The 20,939-nt window shown below is 40.3% G+C and overlaps 1 protein-coding gene across 3 annotated transcripts in view; it reads right to left on the bottom strand.

Annotated features, from left to right (window-relative positions):
• Positions 1–209: 209 nt before the first annotated feature.
• Positions 210–20,939, bottom strand: part of LOC108709192 (A-kinase anchor protein 10, mitochondrial) — a 30,854-nt gene continuing 10,124 nt past the window's right edge. For 2 of the 3 annotated variants that reach the window (XM_018248820.2, XM_018248818.2), the window contains exons 4-15: positions 18,253–18,792; positions 14,903–15,001; positions 14,696–14,780; positions 13,090–13,213; positions 10,149–10,285; positions 9,902–10,046; positions 8,356–8,532; positions 6,810–6,919; positions 5,903–5,985; positions 5,600–5,652; positions 2,595–2,713; positions 210–497 (exon numbers count right to left, since the gene is read on the bottom strand). In XM_018248820.2, coding sequence (XP_018104309.1) covers positions 2,597–2,713; positions 5,600–5,652; positions 5,903–5,985; positions 6,810–6,919; positions 8,356–8,532; positions 9,902–10,046; positions 10,149–10,285; positions 13,090–13,213; positions 14,696–14,780; positions 14,903–15,001; positions 18,253–18,792 — 1,670 coding nt within the window. In that variant the 3' untranslated portion in view covers positions 210–497; positions 2,595–2,596. The remainder of the gene's footprint in view (positions 498–2,594; positions 2,714–5,599; positions 5,653–5,902; positions 5,986–6,809; positions 6,920–8,355; positions 8,533–9,901; positions 10,047–10,148; positions 10,286–13,089; positions 13,214–14,695; positions 14,781–14,902; positions 15,002–18,252; positions 18,793–20,939) is intronic. The other variant, XM_018248819.2, reaches the window with a different exon arrangement.

The raw sequence follows: 20,939 nt of genomic DNA, 5'->3' as shown, positions 1-20,939 counted from the left end.
GTAAGGATTACACCAGACTTGTGCATTAACCTAAAGAAGAAACATGCATCCCATGGTGCACCATTATTAATAACTCCGGTATATAAATGTGCTGACGAGGGATTGAATCCAACAACCACTAGAGGCCACTTGTAGGAAACCCCTGTAATAGACATTTCCTGATTCTGTATAAGTGCACGTTTGTTTAGCAAAACACTCTGCGGCAGCCATTGCACCAGTTTCGCACTTCATTTCAATAAAAACCTTCATAACAGCAGATGCAATGTGCACTTGTGCAAAGTCTGCGAAAAAAATGAATGCAAGGGATAAGAGATCTGTCTGAGGGATCTGAGGGGAGGCTTCCTTTTCTCTTTATATTGTTCTGGAACACCAAAACCCAGCGGCACAAGTTACATTGCTTCTTCTTCTTCTTCTTCTTCCTCAATCCATGAGTGAAGCAAAAACTTTATCCCAGATACAACAGACGCATTCAGCCAGGCTTCTTTATATTATCATACCTAGAAAAAAGAGATACAGGTAAGTTACATAACGAGCTAATTCATTTATTACAGGGGGAACACAAAACAGGTGATGGGCAGCACTGTGCAACTTTATTCAAGCAATGGGACTGCTGTTCAATATCTATGCAGCTCTGATTATATTAATAGAATTGCAAGTCCTATTAAAGGAATAAAATAGAATAAGACTAGAAATGCTGTATTTTGTATACTAAACATAAACATGAACTTACTGCACCACAAGCCTAATCAAACAAATAATTTATGCTTTCAAAGTTGGCCACAGGGGGTCACCATCTTGTAACTTTGTTATACATCTTTGCAAGACTAAGACTGTGCACATGCTCAGTGTGGTCTCAGCTGCTTAGGGATCGTCATAAACAAAGTTGCTTGAGTTCTGCATGGCTGGGAAGTAAGGCGGGGGCTCCCCCATAAGTATGATTGTTTCCCTGCAGAGCAGTTAGGGACCGTCTGACAATTCCTATCCACAGCAGTAAATGAAGGGAGAATGTCACTGCATACAGTCAGGTTTCTTATAAAAACTGTACACATTTTAATTAAAGTATATTGTTTATTTTTCATTAAAGAAAATAAAAATGGAATTTTAATTTTTTTGCCTTTCCTAGTCCTTTAAACTGGGCCCTCTTTACCTCCTGTATCAATTAGTTCCTGAGGGGAACTAATGGGCAAATTTGCACCTGGGCAGTAACCCATAGCAACCAGTCAGTGCTTTTTTTTTTTTCAGGCAGCTGAACAGGATTAGTTGCCATGGGTTACTGGCCAGGTGCAAATTTGCCCAGTGTTAATACATAAGCCCCTGTAGTTTTGTGAATAATGTACAGCACTGCAGAATATAAATCTGTAATAACATTAAGGGTCAGGGCACACAGAGCGATTCGGGAGATTAGTCGCCCGGAGACAAATCTCTTTTTCTGGGTGACTAATCTCCCCCCCAACTGCCTCCCCGCCAGCTAGAATGTAAATCGCCGGCGGGATGGCACTTGAAGCGATTCGTTTTCCAAAGTTTCCTCGTGAGGCGACTTCAGAAAAAGAAAACGCTCCGAGTGCCATACGGCTGGCAATTGTAGCCGACGAGAAGGCAGTTCGGGGAGATTAGTCGCCGAAGAAAAGGAGATTTGTCGCCGGACGACCCAATAACGGGTTTCCAGATAACAGATCCCTTACTTAAAAGAAAGCACATGTGGGTGTGGGTTCAGTTAGCCCACATATGTGGTTGGGGGGGGGGAACAACTGTTGCAGTTCAGTAAAAAAATACTGACAGATAATAAATTACATCTCCCTAAATCTAAATTTTCAGCACCATACTGTGTGTCACATGCCACATCTAAATATTGAGTGTACAATACTATGTAATAAGCAGGACGCATAACAGCAAAGATACATAAATGGAATGATATAGAAGGCATTTAGTTTGCATGCAATATCAAGATGAAGCCAAGGAAATATCTTAAAGGAGAACTAAAGCCTAACTAAAGAAGTAGGTAGAAATGTTGTACATGATGTTTTGTGCTTCTTTACCAGCCCAAGGCAACCACAGCCCTTTAGCAGTAAAGATCTGTGTCTCCAAAGATGCCCCAGTAGCTCCCCATCTTCTTTTCTGCTGATTCACTGATTCACATGCTCTGTGCTGCTGTCACTTACTGAGCTTAGGGAGCCACTCACAATATACAGTACACATAGAATAGAAATGTCACAATATAAGGCTGATTAGTAATTAATACACATAATTACTACATGGCAGCACAGAAACCAGTGCAATTAGCATCAGAATTGAATAATCAGCAAACCTGTAGCATCAGCTTATATTACAGCCAGGGAAGCTCATTTTCTGCTGGATAATTAGTGACGAGCCCTAAGCTTAGCTTCTCAACAGCCAATCAGAGCCCACTGAGCATGTGAGTGTCACAGACACTTTCCAAGATGGTGACCCCCTGTGACAAGTTTGAAGTCCTGGATCATTGCTGCTATTGACAAGCTCAAACTTTAGCCTCGTGCAATAAGTTCACTATATAAAATATGGCATTTTTAGGGTTTACTTTTCCTTTAAGCAATGACAAAACTGCAGGAAACACGCACATCTACGGAGTACTGTATCCAACCTTTGTAGACTTCTCTAGAGCAGGACTCCGCTCTGCCTGTTGCATAACATCATTTACAATCATCTTTGCAATCTTCCAAGCCATTTCTTCTTGGGCCTGCAATTAGAGGTACATTCAAGATCAATGATATAAATCATACTCCAGAAATAGTTCTAAAGACAAAGATGCATTATAATCAATGGTCAGTCTGCTGATTTGGTCTTAGTGAAATCCCTTAACTAATGCAAGACTAACAAAAAGCTAAAGTTCAAACATCCAGCTAAGGACATGGATGAAAATATTTAGCCTACGGTTACCAGATCTCTTGAAATGTTGAAGATAATGCATGTAATAAATGCACTTAATTTAAATTTAATTCCAATCAGTGCAGCTGTTCGAACTGGATTTTTTAAACACGCCCATTCATTATTCGACTCATCTGGTAACCCTAATGTAGCACTAGTGAAGGAAGCTCCTTACAGTAAAACTGTGTTAGTGGAGTACCGCAGGGCTCTGTACTAGGTCCCTTGCTTTTCAACTTGTTTATTAATGACCTGGAGGTGGGCATTGAAAGTACTGTTTCTATTTGTGCAGATGATACTAAATTGTGCAGAACTATAGGTTCCATGCAGGATGCTGCCACTTTGCACAGTGATTTGTCTAAACTGGAAAACTGGGCAGCAAACTGGAAAATGAGGTTCAATGTTGATAAATGCAGGTTATGCACTTTGGCAAAAATAATATAAATGCAAGTTATACACTAAATGGCAATGTGTTGGGAGTTTCCTTAAATGAGAAGGATCTTGGGGTCTTTGTAGATAACAAGTTGTCTAATTCTGGGCAGTGTCATTCTGTGGCTACTAAAGCAAATAAAGTTCTTGTATAAAAAAGGGCATTAACTCAAGGGATGAAACATAATTGTGTCTCTTTATAGGTCCCTGGTGAGGCCTCATCTGGAGTATGGGGGCAGTTTTGGACTCCAGTCCTTAAGAGGGATATAAATGAGCTGGAGAGAGTGCAGAGACTAAGTGCAACTAAACTGGTTAGAGGGAGGGAAGAGTTAAATTATGAGGGGAGACTGTCAAGGTTGTGGTTATTTTCTCTGGAAAAAAGGCGCTTGTGAGGGGACATGATTAGACTTTACAAGTACATTAGAGGACATTATAGACAAATAGCAGGGGACCTTTTTACCCATAAAGAGAATCACGTACCAGAGGCCTCCCCTTCAGACTAGAGGAAAAGAAGTTTCATTTAAAGGAACAGAGTAGGGGGTTCATCACAGTGAGGACAGTGAGGTTGGGGAATGCACTGCCGGGTGATGATTCAGTTAATGACTATAAGAGGGACTTGGATGATTTCTTGGACAGACATAATACAAAGGCTATTGTGATACTAAACTCTATAGTTAGTATAGATGTGGGTATATATCATTTATGTGACAGTAGGGAGGGGTGTGTGTATGGGGCTGGGTTTTCATTTGGAGGGGTTGGACTTGATGGACTTTGTCTTTTTTCAACCCGATTTAACTATGTAACTATATTTATATATATATCTCCTTACAAAAGTTCCAGTAAGGAACTGAAACGTTGATTCTATAGACAGGGGCGTAACTACAGAGGAAGCAGACCCTGCGCTTGCAGGGGGGCCCAGTAGAATAAGGGGCCCAGTGAGGCCCTAATTAATAGCCAATTTTATTATGTCTGGGTACAAAAGGCCACTTTATCAATATTTTGGGGCCCTAAATTGAATTTGCTGTGGGGCCCAGTGACATATAGTTACGCCACTGTCAATAGACCTTTATTTTTTCATTTATTTCTGTTGTTGGGATCTCCCTGGTGTGCTGTCAATCTGGCTGATATTTATGATTTTTTCGGACTGGCACCCAGGTCGTTTGTAATACTCATGGAAGTGTGCAACATTTGGTGGCTATATCATGACATTTTTTTTACTGGAATAGTGGATAAAATGTACAAGCATTTACATGTTTACTTATGATAGTTTGAGCAGTTTGCGGTTGGTTGAACAGCCAGACAGTGTGAAGACTGGGACCCCTTGTGTATTTTTGCTAGGTACTACACTTAGTTAACAGAACATTAATTGCCAATTTGACTAAAAAAAATGCGTTGTGGTCTTAAGGTAGCAATACATCAGGTGACCCTGTATAGTGTCCGACCAATCAGCCATGTGCTGAATACTGTAACGAGGGGCCAAATATGGTATTGGCCACTTTTCTTTTCTCCATTAGTTCATGATCATTCATGCAATGTGAAGCTGTGACTTCTCTTCAATTCCTCATCTGGTGGTGCACCATGGAGTAGCAAACATGTTGCTTCAGCATAAGATTTGAGCAGCCATATTGGGGGCATACTCGTACGCATAATGAAAGAATGCCACAATTTTCTCATTATGTGCATGCGAGTGACATCAGAAGCACGTCATGTGCATGCGAGTGACATCAGAAGCACGTCATGTGCATGCGAGTGACATCAGAAGCACGTCATGTGCATGCGAGTGAAATCAGAAGCACGTCATGTGCATGCGAGTGACATCAGAAGCACGTCATGTGCATGCGAGTGACACCAGAAGCACGTCATGTGCATGCGAGTGACACCAGAAGCACGTCATGTGCATGCGAGTGACACCAGAAGCACGTCATGTGCATGCGAGTGACACCAGAAGCACGTCATGTGCATGCGAGTGACATCAGAAGCACGTCATATGCATGCGAGTGACATCAGAAGCACGTCATGTGCATGCGAGTGACATCAGAAGCAAGTTATGTGCACGCGAGTTACATTAGACCAACATGGCCGCTCGCTTTGAGAGCTCCCTCCCAGTGTGAGTGTCCTAGCACTGGCGGTGTGTTACCCCCAAATGGAGTGCAGGCTCTATTAACCCACATCTTTGCTTTGGGATAATATATTTTGCCAAAAGGTGTCCTTTAAGAAACATGCATTTTTGGATAAAGACAGCTATAGTACTCATGTGCACAGGAACCCTCACCTCATCAGAGTTTCCTTGGACCCATTTCTTCATAGCTTGAGAGAACATTGAACCTAAAGTGAGAAGAATTGAAGGAACCATCTTGTAACTGAAACCAGTATTGTTCCACAATAACACAAATAATAGTTTCAGATTAGAATACCTTTTCAGATTAGAATGGCAGCAGAATAGTCCAGACACTGAATAAAGATAATGGGCAATCTCAGACAAGACAATTCTACAGAATTGTAAATGTTAGGGCTACCTGGCAATACAGAGAGCTACAAATGATTTCTGAATGCATGGCACGAACTGGAGATTTACCTTTAGATTTCTTCACATCCGGCTCAGGCTCAGCTTCTCTAATAAACTGTCCCAAGTCACTGACTGTACCAAAAGACATTTTCCTGCAGAAATATATGTTAAACAGAACTGGATTTACACCCTTACACATAGAAAATTTCAAATAAATAGTTGCTTCTCCTGCAGGAGGTGGTTCTGTTAACATCTTCCTCTATTATTGTTCTGACTGGCTACAGGTTGGTCAAGACTTCAATATGTTAATTAAAGGAATTGTTCAGCATAAAAATAAAAACTGGCTAAACAGATAGGCTGTGCAAAATAAAAACATTTTCAATAGTTAATTAGGCAAAAATATAATGTATAAAGGCTGGAGTGACTGGATGTGTAGCATATTAGCCAGAACACTACTTCCTGCTTTTCAGCTCTCTTGGTTTCCACTGATTGGTTACCAGGCAGTAACCAATCAGTGACTTGAGGCGGGGGAATGGGTCATATCTGTTGCTTTTGAATCTGAGCTGAATGCTGAAGATCAATTGAAAACTCACTGAACAATTATGTCCCATGTGGCCCCCCTTCAAGTCACTGACTAACTCAGAGTTAGAGAGCTGAAAAGCAGGAAGTAGTGTTCTGGCTATTATGTTACACATCCACTCACTCCAGCCTTTATACATTACATTTTTGCCTAACTAACTATATTAGATCCATTTTTTATTTTGCACAGCCTATATATTTACCCAGTTTTTATTTTTACACGGAACTGTGCCTTATTGGTTTATTGTGCCATAGAGCCAATGGCAGTCTTACTGATCACTTTTAGAACACAAACAGTGCGTGTCACCCTATTTATCTTCAGTTAAAGATACTGAGACAGATCCAGAGAGTGACAGAGAAGACAGAAGTGACTTACAGAGAAAGAGAGAGCACTTACCCTGCATATGTTCGTTGGTATAGGGATTCAGGATCTAGACTTGCAGCCTCAACAATTATTGCTTCATCAAAGTTTTTCAGTATTTTTACATTGCTCTTTTTGAATCCAGACTGTAATACAGAGATAATGAATATCAATGAAATGTACTCCCCAAATATACAGATTCACTGGGTTCATCTACAATGGGCTTGGACTGCATCTAGATAAATATCAGTTACACACTAGGGAACACCAATTCAGCTAATGTTTTGAGTGAATCTGGTTTGGCTTGACTCTCCAACCAAACACAGTGTCTGCCCTACCTCCTGTAATTAGTCAAAGGTGAGATAGCTAGACTATTTCCCCCGACTAACGGTTATAAACATACATGCGTTGCAATTAGAAAATAAAAAGGTATTTGGTGGGTTTTCCCCAAAGAAATTAAAGGCAAAAAGTGTATAAAAACTGTAAGCCATTTATTAGGACAAAAAAAGGTTCTGAAACAGCAAAAGGTTGTGAGTTTTCTCTAAGGGCGTCACGTCGGATGCGACGGAAATAAGGTAAGTAATTCTATTGTCGGATCGTGTCGTAGCGTTGATGCAACGTGATTGTCGGATGCAGAAGCTGCGTCTGCATCCGACAGTCGTGTCGCGTCAACAATGCGGCACGATCCAACAATAGCATTACTTGCCTTATTTCCTTTGTGATGCCTGCGTTTTTGCGCAGCGTGTCGGATCACGGCGGAATCATCCGTGGAGTCCTGCCCTAAAAGTAAAGACCAAAATTAAGATTAAAAATTCAAATCATTTATTAGGACATATGTGATTTCAGATATGTCATCTGTATGTCTTAATAAATGATTTGAATTTTTGCACCCATGGACTGGGGTAAACTGTGAGTATTTTTCTCCCTTCATTAATGCTTTTTTCATACTTCCCTTCTTATTAATAATGGTACAGTTACTGGCACTGCTCACCAATTTCTAGAATATTTAAAGAAATTTCATGCCTGTTGCGGCACTTACTCATAGGCTATGAGTAAGTGCCCCAACAGGCACGAAATTCGTTAGGCCAGAACCTTTTTTTGTCTTAATAAATGACTTTAAATGTTTAATACACTTTTTGCCTTTGATTTAAAATTGCCTCAAATAAAAGGTGTGATGCCTTGGACTTTATTTTGAACTTTATTATGGGCTCAACATATATCGTTCATTAGTATTTTTCATACATGCGTTTCAGTGTAAACATCACCAGGGCCCAGGAGTGCAAGGCCCAAAGGTAAACATACAGGTAAGATTTGGAGAGTAAGTCTGTATATATGAATGCTGTTGATGGAAATCAGTTCAGCAGACATATACAATAGTCTTGTCAATGTAAACAGCTATACTGCTAGTGTTTTATTTGTGCTAAGCAAGCTATTCACGATTTTTTTAGAAAGCTCAGTGTCAGTGATAAATGCCAAGCAGAGCAAAAAAAAAAAAAAAAAAAAAAAAAAAAAAAAAAGCAGCACACAAATGTCTTGGAATTATTAGTAATGACTACTTTTCGAGTGCCAGCACATTCAGTACCTGGGAGGCAGGATTATCTGCAGAGCTCATATAGTGTGTGTGATTCGGAGTGCCTTGCGCCCCCTGACTTGGATTCCCTGCTCCACTCCAGCTATAGTCATCACCTCGCACTGAGTGGATGAGATCATTCAAGTACTTGTAGTAGAGATTGCTGGAAAGGAAACCAGGCAAGAATACCTGCAAAATATTAAAAAATATTTATATAATCAATAAATATAATCTGACAAAACAATATTAGTTACATTTTACTTATGTAACCAATAACCATTTATTATGATCTGAACTAAGTACAGATTTCAATTTTTTCTAATTAAATGCAAAAGTGATCAGACAAGTAATGTAAAACAAACAAAAAACCATAGAAGAGGCATGTCCTAGAAGGAGGCATAATAGCCAAATGCCGGTCCCTGTGTGAAAGGAAATAAAACCCACACTGTCTCTGCCTGATCACATTTGGCTGCTGCACTAAAAATCTGCAAATTATCATGTAATATACTGTATATAAATTAGCTATCAGGCAGTTTAGAAGTCTCTTTGAGGAGGCCCTCGATAGCTAATTTGGGACGATTTGGTGGAGGAGCCAAATGATCGGTGCATCTTGATATGACTCAGAGGACTGGTCACCAAATTGGGTAAAAATCTGATCCTTTGACAAGATTGCCAAACAAGCAAATCTGATAGTGTATGACCAGCTTTAGCATTAGATCGGTTGTCTACCATGTGCTTTCCAGTCTGACATTTTTCTTCCAATTCCAAGTATATAATGTATCTATATTACTACTCAATGTAACTGAATGTGTCTCAGTGGGACCTGGATTTTACTATTGAGTGCTTTTTAAGGTGGCCATACACGGGCAGATAATGCTGCCGATATCGGTCGTTTGGACCGATTTGACAGCTTATCTGCCCGTGTATGGGGGCTTCCGACGGGTCTTCCCGATCGATATCTGGCCACGATATCGATCGGGAAGGTTTGATTTTTACCCGACCGACCCTTCGGAGCCCCTTGGCGCATCGTAATTCGATCGTTCGGCCATACGGCCGAACGTTCGAATTACCCCCAATATAGCCATGCCGTTAATGGCATATTGGGGAAAGATCCGCTCGTTTGTCGATGTCGCCAAACGAGCGGATCTTTGAGTCTATGGCCACCTTTAGATCTACCAGGCAGCTGTTATCTTGTGTTAGGGAGCTGTTATCTGGTTACCTTCCCATTTTTCTGTTTGGCTGCTGGGGGGAAAAGGGAGGGGGGTGATATCACTCCAACTTGCAGTACAGCAGTAAAGAGTGATTGAAGTTTATCAGAGCACAAGTCACATGACTGGGGCAGCTGGGAAACTGACAATATGTCTATCCCCATGTCAGATTTCAAAATTGAATATAAAAAAATCTGCTTGTTCTTTTGAGAAATGAATTTCAGTGCAGAATTCTGCTGCAGCAACACTATTAATGGAAGCATTTTGAAAACATGTTTGTCCCATGACAGTATGCGTTTAAATACCATACAAGCCGTATAAAGTCTGAAAACCCAAGGGGACACGCTTACCTTTTCCATGGTGGTCCAGGCCTGCCGTAATGGAGTAGTGAAGCAGTTTGGGAGTGGGCCCCCTTCCCTACAAATGTTCGATTCAATTTCCAGTCGTACAGAGTCATCAAAGCCCAGGGGAAGAGTAGCTTGTAAGGAGAAATACCTAAAGAAAAAGGGAGCCGAACTGAATAAACAGAGCAATACAACTGAACAAGCAGAACATAAAATTTTCTTTTGTGGCATTTGTGACAAAAAAATGACTCACTTATCATATAAGATCATTGCATCATTTTGCGCTTCCTGCCCATCATACTGCCCATTTTTATCAGCCAGTTGAGATTGGAAGTTATCTGCTGCCAACCAGAACTGCAATATATTTACTGCATCTTCTTTCTCCATGTACTGCAAAAAAACAAAGTATTCATGAAATTTCATTATACATGAATCCCTGAATGCATTTCCATGTAACACTAGGGATATCCTGGCTTATGCTGCAGTATTTAATCAAATAAACCTTAATTTAAGCGCACCCCTTCAGTTTTATTCAAAAACCATGGCTAACAAAACACTAAGGGGGGAATTCACAAAAGTGTCGGTAAAAAAAGTAACCCCAGAAGTGGCGGTCAACAAATTTTTAAAATGTCGTATGAACGGCAAATTCACAAAGGCAGATGTTACCGTCTCTGAATGTCTCGTAAGTCTGACAATTTTCTAAAATCTCGTATATCTTTTCATCGTACAAACGACATTTACCAAGACTTTTTAAACGACAATTTGTCTGACATTTTCGTTTTGGAGAGCCTAAAGTGTCTGAAAAATTGTCGGTAAAAAAAATGAGTTAACGAGTAATTCATAAAAATGGCGGGAAAAGTGGCGCCGAAAAAACCACGCCCACTTTTAACGACACTAATTCAAAAGTGTCGCACATGTCGGAAAATTGGCGGAGAAATGCTCTGTGAATTTGTCGGCTGTTGCTACGACACTTTCTACGACATTTTAAAGACATTTTTTCGTTCCCGACACTTTTGTGAATTCCCCCCTAAGGGGGGAATTCACAAAAGTGTCGGTAAAATAAGTAACCCCAGAAGAAGCGGTCGACAAATTTGTAAAATGTCGTACGAACGGCAAATTCACAAAGGCAGATGTTACCGTCTCTGAATGTCTCGTAAGTCTGTCAATTTTCTAAAATGTCGTATATCTTTTCATCGTACAAACGACATTTACCAAGACTTTTTAAAAGACAATTTCACTGACATTTTCATTTTGGAGAGCCTAAAGTGTCTGAAAAATTGTCGGTAAAAAAAATGAGTTTACGAGTAATTCATAAAAATGTCGGGAAAAGTGGCGCCGAAAAAGCCACGCCCACTTTTAACGACACTAATTCAAAAGTGTCGTACATGTCGGAAAATTGGCGGAGAAATGCTCTGTGAATTTGTCGGCTGTTGCCATGACACTTTCTACGACATTTTAATGACATTTTTTCGTTCCCGACACTTTTGTGAATTCCCCCCTAAGGGGCACATTTACTTAGCTCGAGTGAAGGATTAGAATGAAAAATACTTTGAATTTCAAAGTATTTGTTTGGCTACTTCGACCATCGAATTGGCTACTTCGACCTTTCGACTACGACTTCAAATCGAACGATTCAAACTAAAAATTGTTCGACTATTTGACCATTCGATAGTCGAAGTACTGTCTCTTTAAAAAAAAAAAAACTTTGACCACCTACTTTGCTGCCTCAAACCTACCGAGCACCAATGTTAGCCTATGGGGACCTTCCCCATGAGTTTTCTAGCCAATTTCTGATCGAAGGAAAATCGTTTGATCGATGGATTAAAATCCTTAGAATCATTCAATTCGAAGGATTTAATCGAACAATTTTTCCGTCGATTGTTCGAAGTAATTGCGGTAAATCCTTCAACTTCGATATTCGAAGTCGAAGGATTTTACTTCGATGGTCGAATATCGAGGGTTAATTAACCCTCGATTTTTGACCCATAGTAAATGTGCCCCTTAGGGTAGGGCTATACGGGCGTCAAGTCAGATGCGGCGGAAGGTAAAATATACAAGCGGAAGGTAAAATATACAAATGTCGGATGGTGTCGCAGCGTTGATCCGACGTGGCACGACTGTCTGATGCAGAGGCAGCGCTCTGTAAGGCTAGAAATTTATTGTTAATGCTACTTTATATTAATTATATTCCTATTCATATTCCAGTCTCGATCAAATCAATGCATGGTTGCTAGGGTAATTTAGACCCTAGTAACCAAATTGCTGAAATTACAAACTGGTGAGCTGCTGAAAAGAAACCGAAATAATTCTAAAACCACAAATAATAAAAAAAATTGAAAAACTGTAAATTGTCTCAGAATATCGCTCTCTGCATCATACCAAAAGTTAATTTAAAGGTATACAACCCTGTTAAAAACAAATGAGTGATTAGCACAACTACATGGAAGTGTAAGGAATGCATTTGGAAGTAAGTACCTTTAATGAACAGTGTAAATATTCTTACAGCCTAGTCTCCATCTGAGCTCAGACAGACTTGCATTTATAAATGAGACGTATGTATTCCCCCCCCCCACCCATAATGAGAAATACAGCCGGACATGAACAGCAAATACAGACCAGAGCTCCTTACCCAGGTAAGAACTTCTCTTTTACTCAGGTTGAGGAGGTTCCTAGTGTGGAGACTTAGGGGGGAATTCACAAAAGTGTCAGGAACGAAAAAATGTCGTAGAAAGTGTCGTAGCAACAGCCGATAAATTCACAAAGCATTTCTCCGCCAATTTTCCGACATGTACGACACTTTTGAATTAGTGCCGTTAAAAGTGGGCGTGGTTTTTTCAGCGCCACTTTTCCCGACATTTTTATGAATTACTCTTAAACTCATTTTTTTTTTTACCGACAATTTTTCAGACACTTTAGCCTCTCCAAAATGAAAATGTCAGTCAAATTGCCTTTTAAAAAGTCTTGGTAAATGTCGTTTGTACGATGAAAAGATATACGACATTTTAGAAAATTGACAGACTTACGAGACATTCAGAGACGGTAACATCTGCCTTTGTGAATTTGCCGTTCGTACGACATTTTACAAATTTGTACTTCTGGGTTACTTATTTTACCGACACTTTTGTGAATTCCCCCCTTAGTGTTGTCAAATGTTTAAGCAGACTCCATTCCAAATGCAAAAACTAAATTGTTACCTCTGAGAAGTAGAAGAGCGCTGATTCACAGAAGAGGATGTCGGCCAGATAAACGGTTCCACTGGTTAGGACCTCAATCTGGTATTTACAGAAATGGTGACTGCGCAGAAATTCTGGAAAGTGCCTATGAATTTAGAACAGCAAAATCATCACTGAAGAGTCAAGAAACAAGAATGCAAAATGTAATGATGTTCAGTATAAAATAAAAAAAGGTAAATAGATAGACTGTGAAAAATAAAAAATGTTTCTAATATAGTTATTTAGCCAAAAATGTAATGTATAAAGGCTGGAGTGAGTGGATGTGTAACATAATAGCCAGAACACTACTTCCTGCTTTTCAGCTCTCTTGCTTTCCACTGATTGGTTACCAGGCAGTAACCAATCAGAGACTTGAGAGGGGGCCACATGGGACATAAATGTTGCTTTTGAATCTGAGCTGAATGCGGAGGATCAATTGCAAACCCACTGAACAGTTATGTCCCATGTGCCCCCCCCTTAAAGGGGAACTATCGCAAAAATGAAAATGTAATATACGGTAAGCTTCAGCATAATGAAATAAGGAACTTTCTAAATACAATCAATTAAATAGTCTGCATTGTTTCTGAAATAATAAAGTTCATCTTCACTGTCCCTCCCTCAGCATCTGTTTCTCTTCATTCTGTCTTCATGCAGCAGTTGGGTGTCATATATTCGTTGACAGTTAGATCCAATATATCTTATAGGGGGACTCCTTTTGCCTAGAAGATGTATCAGAGCTCACTCTATTAAATTTACCAGACATCATGTCTCTCTACATGCAGGATTTGTGCAAAAGGCAGTTATTTTGTTAGATTGTGTTTGTACTGGAATCAGTTATTTGAGTGAGCTCTAATTCATCTGCTAGGAAAGAAGCCCCCCTATAAGATATATTGGATCAAACTGTCAATGATTATCTGACACCAAATTGCTGCAGAAACGATGTAGAAAATTTAATTGACTGTATTTACAAAGTTTCTGATTTCCGCATACTGAAGCTTATATTACATTTTCATTTTCGAGATAGTTCCCCTTTAAAGTCGCTGACTAACTCAGAGTTAGAGAGCTGAAAAGCAGGAAGTAGTGTTCTGGCTATTATGTTACACATCCAGTCACTCCAGCCTTTATACATTACATTATTGGCTAACTAACTATATTAGATACATTTTGCACAGCCTATTTACCCAGTTTTTATTTTTATACTGAACTGTTCCTTTAATTTACTGGAGCAGGAAGCAACCCCTGACCCGTTAATGCACAGTCCTATCACACAGATAGAATGGAGCACGGAAGCAGCATGTGGCACTCCCTGCTTGGTTAAATAAGCTTTTGCCGGTCTACTCAGCCCCTGCACCGTCGTGATATTAATGGTGTTTCAAAAAGTGGACTCTTAGCAATTTCACATTAAGTTATATGATACAAATTAATTTAAGAACAAAAATTAAAAAGAAATTATATAAATAACTTGCTGGAATACATAACTAATAAGTAAGCCACTTCTCTTGTATAGACAACCCGCAGGAATGAGTTGCACTTGCACTAGTTTTATTCTATGTAAAATTAAAGTAAAAGGTAATTAAAGGAAACATACTCTTGTTCCATGGCATTGAACACAATGGACTGTGCTGTAACAAAGCAGTTGGGATCCACTTGGCCATCTTCCCCACAAATCTTAGCTGCAAGAGATAAAATATATTATTCCTGTCAGGTTTGTCACTTGCATTTCAAAAGCTAACAACAACTAAGATACAAAGACCTTCTTTATATGATCTCTGTGCTAACAATACAGCAGTCTTACCAACAATATCGCTTCGGATTTCCTCGCTGATTGGGATAGGTTTAGCAGCATCTGGAGAAATGTATTTGGTGAAAGTGTGAACAGCATCTCGCTCTATACCTGCAGTTAAAAGACAACACACAATTTGTAGCAGGAAATTAGCAGATACCGATGCCAATTTGAACATTCCACTTTAAATGCAATTTAGGGTCAGGACACACAGGCAGATTAGGGGAGATTAGTTGCACAGCGTCAAATCTCCTCTTCTTCGGGGCCAAATCTCCTCTTCTTCAGGCGCCAAATCTCCTCTTCTTCGGGGCGCCAAATCTCCTCTTCTTCGGGGCGCCAAATCTCCTCTTCTTCGGGGCGCCAAATCTCCTCTTCTTCGGGGCGCCAAATCTCCTCTTCTTCGGGGCGCCAAATCTCCTCTTCTTCAGGGCGCCAAATCTCCTCTTCTTCGGGGCGCCAAATCTCCTCTTCTTCGGGGCGCCAAATCTCCTTTTCTTCGGGGCGACAAATTTCCCTGAACTGCCTCCCTTGGCTTTCCGCCGGCTAAAATATAAATTGCTGGCGGGATGGCACTCGTGGAGTTGCCTCGTGAGCGACTTTGGAAAACGAGTGCCATCCCACCGGCGATTTACATTTTAGTCGGTGGGAAGGCAGTTCAGGAAGATTAGTCGCCCCGAAGAAGAGGAGATTTGTCGCCAGGCGACTAATCTCCCCGAATCTGTCTGTGTGCCCTGACCCTAAGAGGAATGGTAAGTAGTTCTTCTGGGCCTCCTTTATTATCGCACAGAGAGATTTCCAGATAGCACTTTCAGAAAAGCATGTTTATTTAACTAATGTTTGCCTTTCAAAAGTAAAAGAATTAAAGTACAAGAAGTTGCATCAGTCTGCTGAATTGTTAAAAAGGTGGAAAATCTGTAAGACCATAAATGAAGGCAAAGAAGGCTATTTGGAAGATCCAGAATAAGACCCTGTACATCCTAGCTTTACCTTTATTTTTAATCCAAGAATATTGGATTACCAACCAGTGCACCTCATGTAAGATTACTAATGACTAGGGATGCACCGAATCCACTTTTTTGTATTCAGCCGAACCCCCGAATCCTTTGTAAAAGATTCGGCCGAATACCGAACCGAATCCAAACCCTTATTTGCATATGCAAATCAGCGAGGGGGAGGGAAAAAGTGTGTGCGGCAAAACATTTGTTTACTACTTCCTTGTTTTGTGACAAAAAGTCACATGATTTTAAGAATTCGGTTTCGGTTCGGCCAGGCACAAGGATTCAGCCGAATCCGAATCCTGCTGAAAATGGCCAAATCCTGGCCGAATACCGAACCCTGGATTCGGTGCATCCCTACTAATGACAGAGGACCAAGTTGACCAAGTAAAAGTTTTACTATTTAGAGCAGTGATCCCCAACCAGTAGCTCGTGAGCAACATGTTGCTCTCCAACCCCTTGGATGTTGCTCCCAGTGGCCTCAAAGTAGGTGCTTTTTTTTGAATTCCAGGCTTAGAGACAAGTTTTGGTTGTATAAAAACCAGGAATACTGCCAAACAGAGCCTCGATGTAGGTTTACAATCCTTGTAGGGGCTACCAAATGGCCAATAACAGCACTTATTTGGCACCCAGGAACATTTTTCATGCTAGTGTTGCTCCCAAACTCCTTTTACTTCTGAATGTGGCTTATGGGTTCAAAAGGTTGGGGATCCCTGATTTAGAAGTACAAATCTTTATCCAAATCTAAATAGATCTATATCTATATATATCTATATATATCTATATATATCTATATATATCTATATATATCTATATATATCTATATATATATCTATATATATCTATATATATATCTATATATATATATCTTACACAATAAAAAACATTAAAGAGATAAAGTAACAACCTTTAAAGGAGAAGGAAAGGCATGTTATACTTGGGGGTGCCAAAAAATAGGTACGTACAAGTGATTGTATTTACTTACCTGAAACCTGCACCGAAAACTGCACTGGCACGGAATTATTCCAGCAAGCACCACGGAGCGATTGTTTTCCTCAGTGTCGGACTGGCCCGGCGGGATACCGGGAAAATACCCGGTGGGCCCCGACCCTAGTGGGCCCCCGCCGGGCCAGACCCCCTCTCCCAACCAGTTTTTAAAAAAAATAAATAAATAAAATTTCGGCGCATCGCAGCGCCGTTTGCGCATGCGCGCTGAGCGCCGTTTGCGCATGCGCGCCTAGCGCCATTTGCGTGATGCGCCGCCTAGGCAATTATGCCGAGCGGCGATTCGCCTAGGTAGCGGGGGCCAGAGGGGGGCCCTGGACACCAGTCCCGGTGGGCCCCGGGCCCCCCAGTCCGACCCTGGTTTTCCTGCTTCTTCTTTCTTCTTGTGGTTGTGCATGCTCAGTAGAGTGATAAGCGAACTTTGCCGAAAAAGTCGCCTATTTAGTTCTACTGCACAAGTATCTCCCCAGAGAAAGTTGAAGAAATTAGAAGCAGTAAGCTAATTGCTCCGTGGTGCTCAGTGCAATAACCCTGGACTGGTGCAGTTTTCTCCTGATAGGAGCAACGGCCTGGGGTGTGAGGTCAGGAGATACAATCCCTTTGTAGACAACCCCAATTCAATAGGTCTTTACTTCTCCTTTAATCAGGTAAAAAAAATGAATGCATGTGTGCAGAGATTTTAAATTGGACAATGCATAGTAAAAAAAGGTGTCAGTAGGAAAACAATTTCAACTTTTTTACCTTTTAACCCACAATTAAACTTTTTTACCTTTAAACCCACCAAAAGTGCACCTAATGTGGTCAGCATGCATTCCACAAAATTCTCTTTCGTGAAGCACTTACTTCTTCCTTTAAAGGAGAAGGAAAGCTGCCAAAGCTGTTTATCAGCAATATATTAGCCACAATAGTGCAAGCTATAACAATATATTTATTCTGCAGAATGCTTTACCATACCTGAGTAAACAGCCCTAGAAGCTCTCTCTGTTTGTTTAGGATAGCAGCTGCCATATTAGCTGGTATGACATCACTTCCTGGGTCTCTCCCTGCTCACTCAAAACACTGAGCTCACATTACAGCAGGGAGGGGAGGAAGGAGGGGGAGAGGAAGAGAGGAGCAAACTGAGCATGCTCAAGCCCTAGCCCTGGAGGTTTAAGCTGAAAACAGGAAGTGTGATACAGAAGCCCATGAGTACACAATAGAAGGAAAGAAATGTGGTGTTTCTTTTGACAGAGGACTCAGAGCAGCATTACTTTGAGGGTTTACTGGTGTATTTATATAGACCTTTCTGATAAAGCTTACTTAGTTTTAGTCTTTCCTTCTACTTTAACTTTGAAACTTTTAAGACACAAATAGTGAACTTACTCTTCATAAGCTTCTGAGACATATCTTTAATTCCTGTATGTGTGGGAGTGTTGTTTGCGGACGTGGTATGCATGGAAGACTGCTCATTATTGGGCACAGTTTGATCAGGGCACAGTTCAAGATGGATACTTGGCAGGCCTGCTATCTTCTGTTTAGTTCCCAAATGGTTAGAAGCATTGTTCTGTTTTGCCCCCATGTCTGGTCCTTTCAATCTAGATGTATGATGTGGTATTTTAGAGAAATCCTGGGTCTGCTCATCTACAGAAGCTACAGACAAGTCTGGTCTTTTTAGAGAAGGTGATACTGGTTCTGCCAATGAGCTGTGCTTGACGGTGTTTAAACTGAACGCTCTTATCCTAGACCACGTAGTGGAGTGAAAACTTGTAGCTTCCAGCCAGAATTTCACCAAATGTTCCATTCTCCTGAGTTCCATAAACTGGATAAAATATAGGAGAGCCACGTTATCTTGTAGCACCTGTTCCAGGGTCTTGGAAAGGTTGGACTTTGTGTCTTGGGCCTCATACTCCAGACAGGATCGACCTAAGCATCAATAAAAAAAAAAATTACAATAAAGTAATTCACTCTCTTTAAAGATGTATGTTATAAAATGGCTAATTCTAAGCAACTTTTGACATGGGCTTTATTATTTATTTTTTAAATATCTGCATTATTCTTCTTCTAGCTCTTTCCCACTTGTTTGTTACTGACTCCATCTACAAACTCCATCTACAAATGCTCTGTAAGTCTATAATATATAGTTATTGTGACTTTTTATTTCTCATATTTCTATTAAGACCCTCCCCTGATCATATTCCAATCTTTTCTTGGGTTGTTTGGGTATAATATAACAAGAGATTTCTCGCAGTGCAATGGAAGTAATGGAGATCATTTTTTCAGTACAAGGGATTGAAAGAGTGAGGCTTGGCATGAGAGGAGGGGATTTGTTAAGTTTGTTTAGCAAAAAGTGAGGTGTACTGGATTTTCTATTTGCACAATCGTTTACCACTTGGTTTTAACTTTGAATTTAACGTGACATGCTACAGTAATGAATATTAACTTTAATTTATATATTTGAACAAAATCTTTGTACTTGAGATCACTTTTAAAGATTGTATATTGTATTGAAGTTGGAGCAAGTGGACGCTGGGTTGGCCAAATCAGGCCGATTCACTCATTAGCACAGAGGCCATTGAATGTCTCACATTAGAAGACTGCAGAGGCAGACTGCACAGACTTGTGGTGTGCCTGATGTGGTATGACTATAGCTCCCAACAGACCTATTGTGGTTGCGTTCTGGTTTTCAAAGACTATGGGGCCGATTCACTAACTTCGAGTGAAGGATTCGAAGTAAAAAAACTTCGAATTTCTAAGTGTTTTTTGGGCTACTTCGACCATCGAATGGGCTACTACGACCTTGGACTACGACTCAAATGATTCGAACTAAAAATCGTTCGACTATTCGACCATTCGATAATCGAAGTACTGTCTCTTTAAAAAAAACTTCGACCCCCTAGTTCGCCATCTAAAACCTACCGAACTCAATGTTAGCCTATGGGGAAGGTCCCCATAGACTTTTCTAAGTTTTTTTGATCGAAGGATATTCCTTCGATTTTTGGATTAAAAGTTGGATTAATCGTTCGATCGAAGGAATAATCCTTCGATCGTACTATCTGCGCTAAATCCTTCGACTTCGATATTCGAAGTAGAAGGATTATAATTCCCAGTCGAATATCGAGGGTTAATTAACCCTCGATATTCGACCCTTAGTGAATCGGCCCCTATGTGTAATAGACTAGGGGGGTTGTGGATGCACAGGAGATGTTTACATAAAGAATTGTTACTAAACAGAGAGGTAAAATGCCTTTTTTACTATGATTAGAGATAAATAAGTTAGGGACCACCATGTGGGGTTTTACCTTGACGTGGTTTGGTGGCTTATCAATATTACAAAAAAACCCTGTTTCAAAATTACATGCACTTGCATATTTACTGGAATCATTTAGACAGGGCTCTAAACGTTTTGAAATTGGCCTCAGGTGTGAACCCACAACCCCCCATTTTTGTATTTGCCGGAAGCTTTGGCTAAGCTCATGTGGTTATTGCACCCTCATACCCACCCCTTTATACTTTTGTTGGTCCTTTTCACCTTTTGAAAGTGCCTTGGTTTTGTGCAATCTCTCTCTCTTAAAGCCATAAATGCTAGCGGCATGGGAGAATCTAGCCATGAAAAAACCAACGTCCCATTAGACACTTTTCCATGTACACACACATTACACTTGTTGTGTTCTTTATTTCGTTTTTCTTTACAAACTTTCATTCTATGCATATATTCATACACATTCCCAAATACACACACACTTTACCCTTCTCACCACCATATACACTTACACACTTACACACTATTGTGCAACTGCACATATCACTCCACTTTGTTTTTAATTACACCACTTTACTTCTTTTTTCTGAAATGGGCGTTGATTTAGGCAGTCTCTCCCTCTTAAAAGCCGCTCAGCAGTTGGCGGGGGAGGATTTAGCACACAGTTTGAAACCAAGGCACAGGAGATGTTTACATAAAGAATTGGTACTAAACAGAGAGGTAAAATTCCTTTTTTACTATGATTAGAGGTTAATAAGTTAGGGACCACCATGTGGGGTTTTACCTTGACGTGGTTTGGTGGCTTATCAAT

Source organism: Xenopus laevis, chromosome 2S (assembly GCF_017654675.1).
Source record: "Xenopus laevis strain J_2021 chromosome 2S, Xenopus_laevis_v10.1, whole genome shotgun sequence".
Taxonomy (NCBI): Eukaryota; Metazoa; Chordata; class Amphibia; order Anura; family Pipidae; genus Xenopus; species Xenopus laevis.
The sequence above is the reverse complement of the archived record's forward strand: the minus strand, read 5'-3'. Positions and strand labels throughout refer to the sequence as shown.